At 39.3% G+C, this 17,535-nt stretch overlaps 1 protein-coding gene across 3 annotated transcripts in view; it reads right to left on the bottom strand.

Moving 5' to 3' along the window:
• The window catches only part of TPD52L1 (TPD52 like 1), a 171,053-nt gene extending 154,800 nt beyond the window's left edge, over positions 1-16,253 (bottom strand). Inside the window, exon 1 of one of the 3 annotated variants that reach the window (XM_044004758.1) lies at positions 16,048-16,253. In XM_044004758.1, the coding sequence (XP_043860693.1) occupies positions 16,048-16,066 (19 nt within the window). In that variant the 5' untranslated portion in view covers positions 16,067-16,253. The remainder of the gene's footprint in view (positions 1-16,047) is intronic. The other 2 variants (XM_044004759.1, XM_044004757.1) reach the window with 2 other exon arrangements.
• Positions 16,254-17,535: the final 1,282 nt, after the last annotated feature.

Raw genomic sequence — 17,535 nt, 5'->3', positions numbered from 1 at the left:
GATGATCACACAATGTTGCTGATACTATGTACAATGTTCTCACGGTTCTGCTCATTTCACTCAGCATCAATTCATGTAAGTCTTTCCAGGTTTTTCTGAAATCCACCTGCTTATTGTTTCTTACAGCACAATAGTGTTCCAGCATGTTCACATACTACATCTTGTTTAGCATGATTTAGCACTGAAGGGCATCCCCTCAATTTCCAATTCTTTGTCACCAGAAAAAGAGTAGCTATAAATATTTTTGTATATGTGGGTCCTTTTCTCTTTTTAATGATCTCTTTGGGATACAGACCTAAGAGTATTACCACTATTGCTGGGTCAAAAGGTATGAACAGTTTTATAGCCCTTTGGGCATTGTTCCAAATTACTCTTCAGAATGGTTGGATCAGGGGGCAGCTAAGTGTTGAAGTGGATAAAGCACAGGCCCTGGATTCAGGAGGCCCTGAATTCAAATCTGACCTTGGACACTTGACACTTACTAGCTGTGTGACCCTGAGCAAGTCACTTAACCCTCATTGCCCCACAAAAACAAACAGAATGGTTGGATCACTTCACAACTCCACCAACAATGCATTAGTGTTCCAATTTTTCCACAGCTTCTCCAACCTTTATTATTTTTCTTTTTTGTCATACCAGCCAATTTGATAGGTGTGAGTTGGTACCTCAGAGTTGTTTTAATTTGCATTTCTCTAATCAATAGTGATTTTAGAACGTTTTTTCATGTGAAAATAGTTTGCTTTGATTTCTTCATCTGAAAACTGCCAGTTCATATCCTTTGACCATTTCTCAATTGGGGAATGACTTGCATTCTTATAAATTTGATTTAGTTCCTGATATATTTTAGGAATGAAACCTTTATCAAAAATACTTGCTGTAAAAATTATTTCCCAACTTTCTGCTTCCCTTCTAATTTTGGATGCATTGCTTCTGTTTGTACAAAAACTTTTTAATTTAATGTAATCAAAATCATCCAATTTGCATTTCATAATATTCTCTATCTCTTGTTTGGTCATAAAATGTTCTCTCCATAGATCTGAGAGATAAACTATTTCTTCCTTTCCTAATTTACATGTACCCATTTTGACCTTATTTTTGTATAAGGTGTAAGATGTAGGTCTATGCCTAGTTTCTGTCATACTATCTTCCAGTTTTCCCAGCAGTTTTTGTCAAATAGTGCGGTTTTTATCCCAGAAGTTGGAGTCTCTGGGTTTATCAAACAGTAGATTATTATAGGCATTTACTACTGTGTCTCCTGTGCCTAACCTATTCCATTGATGCACTACTCTATTATTTAGCCAATACCAAATAGTTTTGATGACTGCCACTTTATAGTATAGCTTCAGATTTGGTACGCCTAGCCCACCTTCCTGTGCATTTTTTTTCATTAGTTCCCTTGATATTCTTGACTTTTTGTTCTTCCAGATGAATTGTTATTATTTTTCTAGCTCTCAAAATAATTTTTGGTAGTCTGATTGGTATGGCACTGAATAAGTAAATTAATTTAGGTAGAGTTGTCATTTTTATTATATTAGCTCAGCCTATTCATGAACAATTGATATTTTTCCAATTACTTAGTTCTGACTTTATTTGTGTGAAAAAGTGTTTTGTAATTATATTCATAGACTTCCTGGGTTTGTTGTGGCCTGTAGACTCCCAAATATTTTATATTGTCTACCGTTACTTTAAATGGAATTTTTCTTTCTCTCTCTTGCTGCTGAGCTTTGTTGGTCATGTAGAGAAATGCTGGTTTACGTAGATTTATTTTATATGCTGCAACTCTGCTAAAGTTGTTGTTTCAAGAAGTTTTTTAGTTGATTCTCTAGGATTTTCTAAGTATACTATTGTATCATCTGCAAAGAGTGATATTTTTGTTTCCTCCTTCCCCATTCTAATTCCTTTAATTCCCTTTTCTTCTCTTGTTGATAAAGCTAATATTTCTAGTACAATATTAAATAATAGAGGTGATAGTGGACATCCCTGTTTCACCTCTGATCTTATTGGGAAAGCCTCTAACTTATCTCCGTTACATATAATGCTTGCTGATGGTTTTAGGTAGACACTGCTTCTCATTTTAAGGAAAGCTCGATTCATTCCTATGCTCTCTAGTGTTTGGGGTTTAATTTTTTTTTTTTTAGTGAGGCAATTGGGGTTAAGTGGCTTGCCCAGGGTCACACAGCTAGTAAGTGTTAAGTGTCTGAGGCTGGATTTGAACTCAGGTACTCCTGATTCCAGGGCCAGTGCTCTATCCACTGCACCACCTAGCTGCCCCCGCTCTCTAGTGTTTTTAATAGGAATTGGTGCTGTATTTTGTCAAAAGCTTTTCCTACATCTATTGAAATAATGATATGATTTTGGTTAGTTTTGTTATTGACGTGGTTAATTATGTTGTTTTCCTATTATTGTTGAACCAGTCCCGCATGCTGGTATAAATCTCACCTGGTCATAGTGTATTATCCTGGTGATAAATTGCTTTAATCTCTTTATTAATATTTTATTTAAAATTTTTGCATTGATATTCATTAGAGAAATTAGTCTATAATTTTCTTTCACTCTTTTTGGCTTTGCCTGGTTTAGGTATCAACACCATATTTGTGTCATAAAAGAAATTTGGTAGAACTCCCTCTTCACCTATTTTACCAAATAATTTATATAGTACTAGAATTAATTGATCTTTAAATGTTTGGTCGAATTCACTTGTAAACCCATCTGGCCCTGGAGAATTTTTCATAGAGAGATCATTGATGGGTGGTAGCTAGGTTGCGCAGTGGATAAAGCACCAGCCCTGGATTCAGAAGGACCTGAGTTCAAATCTGGCCTCAGACACTTGACATGTTTTAGCTGTGTGACCCTGGGCAAATCACTTAATCCTCATTGTCCCACCAAAAAAAAAAAAGAGAGAGAGAGAGAAAGAGTTCATTGATGACTTGTTGAATTTCCTTTAATAACATTGGGCTATTGAGGTCTTTTCTTTCCTCTTCTGGGCAATTTATATTTTTGTAAATATACATTTCATTTAGATTGTTAAATTTATTGGCATACAGTTGGGCAAAATAGCTCCTAATTATTGCTTTAATTTTCACTTCATTGGTGGTGACTTCACCCCTTTCATTTTTGATACTAGTAATTTGGTTTTCTTCTTTCTTTTTTTTTAAATCAAATTAAGCAAAGGCTTATCTATTTTATTGATTTTTTAATAAAACCAACTCTTAGTTTTACTTATTAATTCTATAGTTTTCTTACTTTCAGTTTTATTAATCTCTCCTTTGATTTTAAGGATTTCTAATTTAGTATTTAGTTGGGGATTTTTAATTTGTTCTTTTTCTAGCTTTTTTTAGTTGAATACCCAATTCATGTAAGTATTTAGAGATATAAAATTTCTCCTAAGAACTGCTTCGGACGCATCCTATAGGTTTTGGTATTCTGTCTCATTGTCATTTTCTTGAAGTTATTGTTTCTATGATTTGTTGTTTGACCCACTCATTCTTTAGGATGAGATTATTTAGTTTCCAATTAATTTTCAGTCTATCTTTCTATGGCTCATTATTGCATTACTTTTTTATTGTATCATGATCTGAAAAGGATGTATTTACTATTTCTGCCTTTCTACATTTGACTGTGAGGGTTTTGTGCCCTAATACATGGTCAATTTTTGTGTATGTATCTTTTGCTTTGTCTAAGATAAGGATTGTTACCTCTGCTTTTTTTTACTTCAGCTGGAAGCATAATATGCTCCAACTTTTTTACCTTTACTCTGTGTATATCTCTGCTTCAAATGTGTTTCTTGTAAACAACATATTGTAGGATTCTGGTTTTTAATCCACTTTGCTATTCACTTCTGTTTTATGGGAGAGTTTATCCCATTCACATTCACAATTATGATTACTGTCTATTTCCCTCCATCCTATTTTCTCCTTTATTTGTACTTTTTTTTTCTTCTTTCACCTTATTCCTCCTCACCAGCATTTTGCTTCTGACCCCTGCCTCCCTCAATCTGCCCTCCCTTTTATCAGCCCTCCCTCCCTTTTTTTTTCAAACCCTTTCCTCCTCTGCTTCTGCCTTCCCTTCTATGAGTACCTTCCTTTCCCCTTACCCTTTTACTTCCCTAAAGGGTAAGCTAAGTTTCTTTATCCAAATGGGTGTACATATATTATTCCCTCTTTGAACCAAAACCCTCACATAAAATCATGTAAATTTCTCTTCCCCCTCCCTGCTGCCCTAGAGATGGTTACCATTAGACATAAATAGTATATATGTGTAAAATTATTCTACACATACTTCTATTTATCAGTTCTTCCTCTGGATGCAGATACCATCTTTCTTCATATGTTCTGCCCAGGGTCACACAGTTAGTAAGTGTTAAGTGTCTGAGGCCGGATTTGAACTCAGGTTCTCTTGAATCCCGGGGTAGTGCTCTATCTATCTACTTCGCCACGTAGCTGTCCCCGATATGTCGATATGTTCTTTATAGTTAATTTGGGTATTTATGATAGTCAAAATAACTTAATTGCTTAAATTTGTTCTTAAAACAATACTACTTATTGTTGTATACAATGTTCTCTCAGTTCTGCTCATTTCAATCTTCATTACTTCGTGTAAGTCTTTCCATGTTTTTTTAAAATCATTAAGTTTATCATTTCTTATAGCACAATAATATTCCATCACAATCATATTCTATAACTTGTTCTGCCATTCCCCAATTGCTGAGCATCCCTGCAATTTACAGTTCTTTGCCACTACAAGGAGAGCTCAGATAAAATCATGGACCCTTTCCTATTCCCTTCAGCTTAACTCTCAAACATCAGCCAGATTCTCCCATATTCATTCCTTTGCTCACACTGCTGCCCATGCCTACAATGTTTTCCTTCTTTTTACCTGTTGAATTATTTCTCATCTTTAAAGATCAACTCAAATGCCACCCCCTCTAGGAAGCCATCCCTAATCTCCACCCCTTGGTAATAACTTCTCTCCACCCCCAACCTCACAAACTATTTGTTTGGCAACTCTTTACTGTACTTTGACATAAAAAGTTCAATAGACATAGTTTCTGGGTAATTAATCGTTTTATTAATTATACTAGTAGAATATTCATTAAAGGTTTCAGTAGCACTCTCCAATGCCAAATATCCCTCATGGAATCTACTCAATGCTTACATGCCCTTGGAAGAGGGGGTGCTTCTGAGGGTAGCAATCAACTCTGGTTGGTTAACAGTTAATGAGGAGAATTAATTTTATGAGGTAGACCTATTCTAATGAGAGGCTGGGGGTGTGACTTTGATCATTCTCCTCCCAGACCACCTCCAGTCTTTCACAATCTAGATCAGGGCTTCTTAAACTTTTTCCACTTGCTAGCCCTTTCCCTGAGAAATTTTTGCGTGACCCCAGGTATATGGGCATATAAAATAGATATAAATAACCTTTTATTGTTACCAAATTTTTTGTTACCCCCACATTCTGTTAATCAATCCCATATGGAGTCACAACCCACAGTTTAAGAAGCTAGACTATAGGCAAAGGCTCTACCCCACCTCCAAAAAAGCCTGAGGAGAACATAATGGGATATATCCACTTGGATGGTGTCTGAACAAGACTGAGGAGAAAGTTAATCCAATCTCATTATCAGCAGTGTCCTTTACATGCTGACTTGACCCAGTAAAGAATGAAGAGATAGAAAGGGGAAAAAAAAACAGGCTCTCCCCAATAATTGGTTATTTGATAATCATTTCTCTCAGTACTTACCATGTAATATGGTATATTATAACTATCTGTGTTTTGTCTTACCCTTCCCTACTAGACTATAAGATCCATTAGGACACAAACACAACTCCCCCAGCACCTACCACAGGTACTTGGCAACACAGGTGCCTAATAAACATGTGATCTAATGAGTGAATTAATCTAAAATCAAAGCAACAGGATATAGTGAATGAGCCTTGTTTTGCAATACCTGGCCCTATCTCCATGCCTTCAGGTGTTATAGCCAAATATCAAGTCTCTGAATCCACCTACAAACAATGTAAACAGTTACATTTCCAGGATGTTAGGAATTAGTCACAGAAAAGACATGAAACTCCCTGAGGGGCTGTAACCGGCATCTGATCTGAAGGCTTACTGTTCATTCTCACTGACCTCAGTTTAGTTAGAGGTAGTCACAGCAGTATACTTTGGGGGAGGGAAGGGGGAGAAGAGGGTGTGAAGAGTTGGTGAAAGGGGAAGGGAGAATGTAAGGTATAGGTACTACCTATATTCTACACAGCATTGGGTTTAACTGAGAAACATAAATATTAGCTGCTTAAATCTGCTCTTAATGACCAGAAATTAAAAGTGTACCACTTAGGGGGCAGCTAGGTGGCGCAGTGGATAAAGCACTGGTCCTGGATTCAGGAGTTCCTGAGTTCAAATCCGGCCTCAGACACTTGACACTTACTAGCTGTGTGACCCTGGGCAAGTCACTTAACCGCCATTGCCCTGCAAAAAAAAAAAAAAAAAAGTGTACCACTTGGTCCTTTGCACACTGATCAACCTGAGCTCACTGAAGCCAAAGAGTGTGTATTTTTATGTCCTCTTTATGACTGTTTCCAATCCTTCATGGGAAGGGATTTCAAACTCAGATCCCAGTGGGAAGGAAATATGATTAATTCAAAAAGTGTTCCATAATTTACTATAAAATGCTACTTGGTAGAAATAGCTATACATCAGTACAGTCCTGTATATTGTCTTTCAGTGACATTTCCTGTCAGATGCAACAGAAATTGGCTTTGTTGCTTGGCAAGCTTCTTGAAGAACCCTCACAGAATATGACTGCTCAACAGAGAATTAATTCATCAAGGAATCTAATCAGTTGGGGGAAAGCTCTAGTGTATTGTGAGGCTCATTAATTGTATAATCAGAATTTTTTAAGGATCTAACTATAGCAGGAATATATGAAGTATATTTCCTTCTCGAAAATGATTTATAGATAGCATGAAGTAGTGGCAATACAATAAGGCTTCTTTTTAAAGATTTTGTCCAGAAAATATTTGGGGAAAAAAACAACTATGACTTACGTGTCCAGGAAGAAAAGTCACTTTTTTAATGCTATAGAACAAAAGTAAGACACAATTTCTGAGATAGGTATAAGAACTAATGAGCAAGGACTGAAATCTTAAAAATTCAGTTTCCTTTCATTCAATTCATCCAGCATTCATTAAGCACCTGCTAGGAGAAACAGAAAGAAAACCAAAACACTCCCTTGCCCTCAAAGAGCCTTATGACTAATTTTTTTCTATTGAAATATCCCTGCCCCCATACACACACACACACACACACACACACACACACACTTCTTGGAAAAATAAGTGTATATCACAGAAGCAAAGTCTTATAGGCTTACTGTCTTATTAAAGTAAAAGAGGCCTTAAAACTCATATAATCCAACCCACTCATTTAAAATTTTTTTTGAAGTAACAAGCATTTTTTCTTTTCATTTTCTCCCCCTCAATTTAAAAGAAAAACAAAGGCTCTATAACAAACATGCATAGTCAAAAAAAAAATTCCCACTACTGTCCCTGACCAAAAATGTGTATCTTATCCTGCATCCTGAAGCCATCATCTCTCTGTTAGAAGGTGGGTAATGGAGATCATCATCATTCCTTTGACATCATATGATTATCTCAATAGATGCAGAGGAAGCTTTTGACAAAATGCAGCACCCATTCCTAATAAAAACACTAGAGAGTTTAGGAATAGGTGGAGCTTTCCTTAAAATAATAAACAGTATCTACCTAAAGCCATCAGCAAGTATTATATGCGATGGAGATAAATTAGAGGCCTTCCCAATAAGATCAGGGGTGAAACAGGGATGTCCATTATCACCCCTATTATTTAATACTGTACTAGAAATGTTAGCTTTAGCAATCAGAGAAGAGAAAGGAATTAAAGGAATTAGAATAGGCAAGGAGGAAACAAAACTATCACTCTTTGCAGATGATATGATGGTATACTTAAAGAATCCCAGAGAATCAACTCAAAAATTACTTGAAACAATTAACAACTTTAGCAAAGTAGCAGGATATAAAATAAATCCACATAAATCATCAGCATTTCTATACATGACCAACAAAGTCCAGCAGCAAGAGATAGAAAGAGAAATTCCATTTAAAGTAATGGTAGATAATATAAAATACTTAGGCGTCTACTTGCCAAGACAAACCCAGGAACTCTATGTACACGACTACCAAACACTCTTCACACAAATCAAATCAGATCTAAATAATTGGAAAAATATCAATTGCTCATGGATAGGCAGAGCTAATATAGTAAAAATGACAATACTGCCTAAATTAATTTACTTATTCAGTGCCATACCAATCAGACTACCTAAAAATTATTTTATACAGCTAGAAAAAATAATAACAAAATTCATCTGGAAAAACAAAAAATCAAGAATATCCAGGGAAATAATGAAAAAAAACTCACAGGAAGGTGGGTTAGCGGTACCAAACCTGGAGCTTTACTATAAAGCGGCAGTCATCAAAACTATCTGGTACTGGCTAAAAAATAGAGTGGTAGATCTATGGAATAGGCTAGGCTCAGGAAATACAGTAGTAAATGACACTAGTGTTTGTAGTGTTTGTACTAGTGTAGTGTTTGATAAACCCAAAGACTCCAGCTTCTGGGATAGGAACTCAGTATTTGACAAAAACTGCTGGGAAAACTGGAAGATAGTATGGCAGAAATTAGGCAGAGACCAACATCTTACACCTTATACTAAAATAAGGTCGAAATGGATACATGATTTAGGTAAATTAGGAGAGAAAGGAATAGTGTACCTATCAGATCTTTGGAAAGGAAAACAATTTTTGACCAAACAAGAGGTAGAGTATATTATAAAATGCAAAATGGATGATTTTGATTATATTAAATTAAAAAATTTTTGTACAAACAGAAGCAATACATCCAAAATTAGAAGGGAGGCAGAAAGCTGGGAAACAATTTTTGAGGCCAGTACTTCTGATAAAGGCCTCATCTCTAAAATATATAGGGAATTAAATCAAATTTATAAGAATCCAAGTCATTCCCCAATTGAGAAATGGTCAAAGGATATGAACAGGCAGTTTTCTGATGAAGAAACCAAAGCTATCTATTCCCATATGAAAAAATGCTCTAAATCTCTAATGATTAGAGAGATGCAAATTAAAACAACTCTGAGGTACCACCTGACACCTATCAGATTGGCTAAAATGACAAAAAAGGAAGATAATAAATGTTGGAGAAGCTGTGGGAAAATTGGAACACTAATGCATTGTTGGTGGAGCTGTGAACTGATCCAACCATTCTGGAGAGCAATTTGGAATTATGCCCAAAGGGCGATAAAGCTGTGCATACCCTTTGACCCAGCAATCCCACTTTTAGGTCTTTTGCCCAAAGAAATCATGGAAGGGGGAAAGGGACCCACATGTACAAAAATATTTATAGCTGCTCTTTACGTGGTAGCAAGGAATTGGAAGTTGATGGGGTGCCCATCAATTGGGGAATGGCTGGACAAGTTGTGGTATATGAATACAATGGAATACTATTGTGCTGTAAGAAATGATGAGCAGGAGGAGTTCAGAGAAACCTGGAGGGTCTTACGTGAGCTGATGATGAGTGAGATGAGCAGAACCAGAAGAACATTGTACACAGTATCATCAACATTGAGTGTTGACCTACTGTGATGGACTATATTCTTCTCACCAATGCAATGGTACAGAAGAGTTCCAGGGAACTCATGATAGAAGAGGATCTCCAAATCCAAGAAAAAAAAAAAAGAACTGTGGAGTATAGATGCTGATTGAACCATACTATTTCTTTTGTTTTGGGTGCTGTTGTTTTTTTTCTATTTTGAGGTTTTGCATCACTGCTCTGATTTTTTCTCTTGTAACAGGATTAATGCAGAAATAGGATTAATGTTATTATGTGTATATATATATGTATGTATATATCTATCTATCTATCCATCTATATGCATATGGATATGATATATAGATATAACCTATATCAGATTACCTGCTGTCTAGAGGAGGGGGGAGGGAGGGGAGGGAGGGAGAAAAATCTGAAATTGTAAAGCTTGTATAAACAAAAGTTGAGAACTATCTTTACATGTAACAGAAAAAATAAAATACCTTATATGTAAAAAAAAAAGTTAGTTATGAGATAGAGTGAGCAGTTTAACTCTTCCTTTGACACATCTTTTAGCTACCAGACCCTTTTGTGAAATGCAACTAAATCTGCTAACAGGTAGCTTTCTCTCTACAAGAGAGTTTGGGGTTTTGTCCCCAAGTTTTTTGTAGGGTAACCTGTCATTTTCTAGGAAAAGGGAATGAAGATAAGCTAAGGCCCATCTCCACCCTCCTTCCTGCATCATCTCCAGCAATAATCACAAAGATTATTCCCAATCTACAGAAGTCCCACTACCAGAACTACTCTGTTCAGCAGCCTGGAATCTATACTTGATAATGTGCTAAGCTGGCTAGGTAGAGGCTATTTAGTCCTTCTTAGGAAGTCAAATATTTTTAGGCCCTTAAAGCCTTTCCAGCTTTGGTAGTCCTACCTGAGCTTAGGTGATGTTATTACAGCCTTTGAAAACCATGGGGTAACTCTACACCATGAAGAGGCATTGAGGGAGGAGTTTTATAGAAGGATAAGAGTAATTTACATCTATATAAAAAATCAGTAAGTATTTTTCCTAACAGCCTGCTTTGTGCAAGGTACTGTGCTAGGAGCTAGGAATACAAAGACAGCCCTTTAAGGTTGAAGGAATGCTTTCTTTCCAAGATCCCTCTGAATGCAGATATTTTTAATCCTATTTCACAAATAAGGGGAGCTCAGAGATATTATTTGCCCAGTCACAAAGCTAACATTTTGATCAGGGACTCCAACTAGGTCCTCTGACTTTAAGACCAGTGTTTCCTGAGTCCTCCTAGCAAATCAATATTTTATAAATAAAATTTTAAAAAATAAATTAGTTCTGTATCCCACTCAGACCCTCATTCTCACCTACAAAAAAATGAAATATTATTTTCATTTACAACACAAGCATGCTTCACTACATTTCACAGAAAATTCATGACAATCATTAATAAGAACAAATGGCAGGGCAGCTAGGTGGCCTCATGGATAGAGCACTGGCCCCGAAGTCAGAAGGATTTGAGTTCAAATCCGGCCTCAGACACTTGATACTTACTAGCTGTATGACCCTGGGCAAGTCACTTAACCCCAATTGCCTCACAAAAAAAGAAAGAAAAAGAACAAATGGCAAAGGGGGACAAATCTCCCAGGAAAGTTTAACCCACATTCAAGTTAACTTTTGCTATTATAGGAAAAATAAACAAGTAAATGTAAATTATAAAACCACACTCTGTCAGGTTAGTATTTTCCACTTGACTAGAACAGAGGTATGCCCCCTTCCAAGCATAAATATGGAATTTCATTTTAATGGAAATGATAAAATTAGGAAATAATTTGGTAACTATGACCTTATTTTTGTGTGTGGAATTTTAATGTCCTCTGAAGAAATCCTCAGGTAAACACTTTCAAACTGTTATACTACTTCACTATTATAGTCACTTATCTGCATATATATAAATGCATGTGCATTCACATAGTACTTTAAGGTTCTAAGACTTTGTTTTTCTCATTTTCACCTCACCTCTGTGAGGTAGGTACTATAGGCACTATTATCTCTATTTTATAGGTGATAAAACTTATGAGAGGTTAAGTGACTTGCCCATAGTCACACAGCTAGTAATTGTCAAAGGCAGGATTTGAATCCATGTTTGATAGCATGCTATTCCATGAAGCAGTTCACTTTATTAATTTTATTAAAGCAAGCAAGTCTTCAGTGTAAGGAAGGACAGCAATGACACCTCTGTCACGCTCTTTTTCAATTTTCAAAAGGTTTGTCACTTAAGTTTTGTTTTCTGAAAGAAGGCAGCTACTACTTTCTAATAATGGGAGTTAAAATCCTCGGGAGAGAAGAAAACAATGGACTTGAAAACAGAAGATCAGAGTTAAAATCCAGACTCTGCCACATGCATACATGTGCTACATTATTATGGCTTTAGACAAATCACTTAACCTCATCTACCAAATAAGCATAATACTGCTTTCCCTTTCTAGCTTTTAAGGTTACTATGTAGAGCAAATAAAGTGTAGAACAAAACTCTATATAAGTCTGATCATTACTATAGTTAAAGGAAACCACCCCTGTTAGAAATAATTTTTATCTAAATCCTATTGACAACGTAATTTGTTCTTTGGAAAAAGTCTATAAAAAAAGATTAGTCTGAATTGCTGATTAGATAAAATGTAGATTCCTTATGAACTATCAAAGTTGAGGTTTAGTGACACATACATTCAGTTGTACCTAAGGGATTATTTCTTTAAACCTTGTTCTATGTAGGTGTCATCTTTAACACTCACTCTCTTACCCCCTAAATCCAGCTGCCCAATCCTGTTTATTCTATCTTTATATCTGTCCAATCTGTCCCTCATTTCCATTCCCAAGGCCATCAATCCATGCCAAGATCCCATTTCCTCTTACCTGGACTATTATACAAATCTAATCTAAGACTCCTGAGTCTTTCCGTCTCAAGTCTCTTCCTCCTTCAATCCACCCTCCACACAGCTGTCAAAACAACCTTTTAAAAACCAGCTCTGATCATGTCACTCTCTCCCTAGTTCAACAACCCTCACAGTGCCAGGATGACAAAAACAATTTCTGCAGAACCTGGAATTTAAGGTCCACCAAAATGTTCCAACTCACCTTTTTTTTGCTGTTTTTGTTTTTTGTTTTGTTTTTTTGTTTTTGTGAGGCAAGTGGGGTTAAGTGATTTGCCCAGGGTCACACAGCTAGTAAGTGTTAAGTGTCTGAGGCTGGATTTGAACTCAGGTCCTCTTGACTCCAGGGCGGGTGCTCTATCCACTGTGCCACCTAGCTGCCCCCAACTCACCTTTTCAGTATTACTTCATAGCATACCCTATTATGTACTCCATGTTCCAGCAAAATTTGACTACCTTCTATTCCTCATTTACTTTTTATACTCTCCTGCCATCATTTATTCACAATGTTCATCCATCCTCCACGTCTAAAACCTACTACCTGCTCATCTCTACCTGTTGAAACCATTTTCTTCCCTCAAGTCCTGGTTCACCTTTTCTAATCTCCTCATGTGAAAGCAATTCCCCTTTCCTCAAGTTTCTTCTTGGCACTAAATTTGTACTTTAATGTAAGAGTTAATTTTGCCACTGTTTGGATTTCTCCTTTGTCCCTATGCCACATATCTTTGTTAAATGCCATATTCCTTCTATTAGAATGAGAGGGGAAAGACTTTTTTTGTACCCACATCATCAGCACAGTGCTTTGTACACTTAAAAATGTTTGTTGGACTAAAACTATAAAGGACAATGATGAATTTGAGCAGAAAAAGGCAAAAGAAAAACTGAAAAAGATGAGAAAATGTACCTTTTATTTTAAATGAAAGGCTCTGCCTACTTAAAAAGGAGTGTAGTCATTATAATACATAAAATTTACTATGACAATAACCAGGGTCCAGTGCCTAGTGTAATCTCCAACTTGGAGTTCCTGAAATTATCTAATGACTTTAAAATAGATAAAGACCTGCTCCTGTCATTTTCACCTTCACAACATCTTTCATATAGTCCCCTTCTCCACACCAGCTCAGTTCAGGACTATCTTTAGTCTGGGTTATTCCAAAAACCTTCTAAGTGGTCTCATTGCATCAAACCTCTCCTCACTTCAATCCATCCTCCAATCAGCTACCAAGGTGATATTACAAAAAGTTAGGATTAAGTGTTATATCCTTTCTTTATATGGTTATTTACTTGTTGTCTCCCCTGTTGGAATGTAAGCTTCTTGAGGGTAGAAAATGTTTTTGCCTCTTTGTATCCCCCCAATTGAATACATTGCCTAACATCTGGAGGGTTAATAAAGGCTTGCTGACCAACTGATTTCCTATCTGCCAGAGTGAATTCAAATAACTTCTGTTCATTGATCTAACCATTTTTCTGATCTCCTAACTTTATAATGGCAATAGTCTATAATTTCTATTTATAATAAGGAAATGCTGAAGGCACAGTGACTTTTTAAGACACAGGGAATTCTTGTTCTGTAATCCCATTGGTTAGTTCTACACCTTGCCCAATTCCAAAATGCTCCCCCCCAATACAGTGTCTCATCCCTAAATTAATTTTATTCCAACCAACATTTATTAAACTCTTTATATGCTGAAGACACTGGGCTTGGCCCCAGGGGAGAGAAAAACCATGAAAAATAACACAAGGGGAGAAAATAAATGAATAACGTGCAAATAACAATTAGAAAAGTGCTTTGAAGAGGTCAGAGGGACTAAAAGACAAAAGAAGTTGGTATAATTCACTCTCATAGGTCCACTTTTTGCACTCTTAGCCTGGATGTTTAATTCTGACAGATGATTCATTCTCCTGGTGAAAATACAGTCTTCTATAATTCCAAGAAAGAAGGTGTTGGGTTGTTTGGTCATTTATTTACTACCCTTCGACATACATAAAGATACCCCACTCCAGGCTGAATTTCCTGGGGCTGACTCAGCCACTCAAATTCGTTCACACCTGTCTCTCCCTTACTCCCACCCTGGGTCAGCTGCTTTTCCACTGCTACCAACCCAGCAGGAATCCCCGACCCTGGCCAGGGTTTCTGGCAGGAAAGAGATTCTGCCCAACGCAAACCCCTCCCCCAAACATCGAGGCTACATCAACTATGCTGAAGTGGGGAGAGGGAGAAAGGAGAGAGGAGGGGAAGGGGAAGAGCGATGGGGAAATGGAGAAGGGGGGTTGGGAATGAACAGGGAAAGAGGGAGAAAAAGGAAGTTGGTGAAAGTGGGAGGAAAGAGAAGGGGAAAGGAAGGGGAGGAAGGAGTGGAGGAGAACGAGGGAAAAGGTGGAAGGTTGGAGGGAAGAGGTCCCAGAAACAGGAAAAGAGAGGAAGAGAAAGGAGGAAAGGAAGTGAAGGAAGAAAGGAGGGGATGGGAAGGAAAAGGGAAGAAGGAAGGGTATAAAGGAGGAAGAGGAAAGCAGGGAGAGAATGGGAAGAAATGAGGAAGGGGAATACCAGTAATGAATGAGGAAAGGAGGAAGAAGAGAGAAGGAATGAGGAAGAAGGAAGGTAAGAGGGAGGATTAGGAGGAAAGAAGGGGAAGAAAGGAGGGGGGAGGGCGGGAAGAGGGAGGGACAAACGAGAAAAGGGGAAGAAAGTGGGGGGTAGGAAGAGAAAAAGAGGAAGGGACAAGGGAGGAACAAGAGGAGGAAGAGGAAAGGATGGAAAGGAATGGGGGGAAAGGAGGAAGAGAAATGGAAGAAAAGGGGGGGGTGCAAGTGGGTGGGAGAGGGAGGCAAAGGATGAGGAGGGCAGAGAGATCCAGGCAAAATGTCCCGGCAGGGGATCTCGATCCCCAAGTGGAGGAGGGACGCTCCCTGGTCCTGCAGAGGAATAAAGGGGCCATAGTCGTAGATTCCTCTGCCCGCCAAGTTCACGGTGAGCAGGCCGTCCTCACAGACCCGACGGAGGGTACGTCACACCCTCCTCGTCCGGAGCCCCCTATCGAGGGTTAAGGGGGAAAAGAAGGGGAGATGGGGTGCTGCCTCCCCCCCATATAAAAAGCTCAGTAGAGCAGCCCCTCCGCGCTTCGCTTGGCATCCTCGAGGTAACCGACGCGCACCCCGGGCTGGGGGAGCAGCGGCCCCAGGGAGATCGGCCCCACCTGCCCCCTCGCCATCCGCCTCACGCCCCGGGCTCCCCTCTCCTGGGGGCTCCGGCGCTCCGGGCGCCTCTCCCGGGTAAGAGCCCTCGCCCCGCGCCGGCTCCTCCGCCTCGGCTAGCGGGGCGGGCCGGGGTGAGGAGGGGGTAGCGGACAGACGCAGCAAAGTTGGGGAAAGGCAGTTGAAGTGACTTGCGGTCCTCGCCTCTCCCCTCCGCCCCCCCGGGCCCCTGGGGCAGAGAGCTCCGGGGGCAGCCCGGCGCCCCGCACTCACCACGTGCCTGCCCTTCCATGGTGCGGGGGCCGCGCGCTCAGCCCGCGAACAAGCCAGGAGCCGTGGCAGCCCTGCCGACCGCGGCGGGCGGCGTGCGGGGGTTCGAGGCGTCCGAGGCCGGGAGGGGCTGGCCTGGCTCCTCCGCGCTGCCTTCCCTCCCTCGGCACGCCGCCGGGCTGCTGTGGGGAGGCTGCCGGGGATGGCAGTGGTGCCGGTAGTGGGACTGGTGGGTGGCACCGCCGCCGTTGCTGCCCCCGGCGGCTCCTTCCTTAGTTACCTCGTTCACTTGGGTTCTCCCAAGCCCAGCCCAGCGCGCCGAGGGAGCTCAGCGGGCGGCGCCCCCTGCCGGCCACCTCTGCACAAGCGCACAAAGTGCGCCGCCCTCGCTGCCACAACGCCCAGCGCATGGACCATGCGCCCGAGAGGTCGCTCGCCCGGAGCTTCTCCGCTAGCGCGCAGCTGGGACCCGAGGGCGGTGGGGGGAGGGGGAGGCGCGGAACAAACAGCCGGTTGGAGAGTCTGGGATTCGCTCCCCAGAACTCTGGAGAGCTGAACTTCAGTTATGCCTGCCCACTTCCTAGAAGACCGCGGTCGGGTTCATTTGATTCCAGGGCCTCAGTTCTCTCTTCTGTAACAGGAGAATAAAAAAATCATTTGTGTCCTAAACCCGAAAGGGTTACAGTGAGATTAAAGTCACCATATAGATATTAGCTACTGAAACCTTATAGGACCGATTCAGGAAGCGCCCTCCCTTGCAGCCCACAGGGCCTTGGATTCCATCAAACATTTACTAAGTATTATTTAGTTACTATTTATTAAAGTTTGCATGATTTCACTTGTATAGTTGAGATTACGTTGTTTGCCTTCTCAGTGGGTGAAAGAGGAGAGAATTTAGAACTCAAAAAGTGTTTAAGAATGTAAAAAAAAGCCCTAATAATTTTGTAAAAAATAAAAATAATTACTATTTATTAGTACTATAATTATCATATATTGTATTTTTTTATTATATACTTCATATAGATTGTGTATTTGATTTGAGAAAAACCTTCCTCATAGCTCGGTATATTCTATGCCATTAGACATTTGCTAATTGTCACTATTATTGACCACTAATGATAACTTACAATTGATTATAGAATATGACTATATAGAAGGCATAGAATTTAGAATATAATTTTAATGACATCATTCCTAGAGGAAGAGAAGGAAGCAGGAAAAAGACAAGTCAATTCCTCCTCACTCATCCCCTAAAAAATTCAGCTTAAAATTCTGTAGACAGACAAGTACACAAATAGCCACAATTTAAGTTAGTAATAAGATTATGAGTTTCATGCATTCTGGGGCATCCAGGGCAATTAAGGTTACAAAGATTTTTCTCTCTTTTCTGTTTTAGACAGTCTCTGTCCTAGATGTACCAAGTGCTTAATAGACAAGATTAGTTGTCTGTGTACTAGACAACTATTTGTATAGGGTGATTTTACAGGACTA

The sequence above is a fragment of the Dromiciops gliroides genome, chromosome 4 (assembly GCF_019393635.1).
Source record: "Dromiciops gliroides isolate mDroGli1 chromosome 4, mDroGli1.pri, whole genome shotgun sequence".
Taxonomy (NCBI): domain Eukaryota; kingdom Metazoa; phylum Chordata; class Mammalia; order Microbiotheria; family Microbiotheriidae; genus Dromiciops; species Dromiciops gliroides.
Note: the sequence above shows the minus strand (reverse complement) of the source record. Positions and strands in the feature narration are given on the sequence as shown.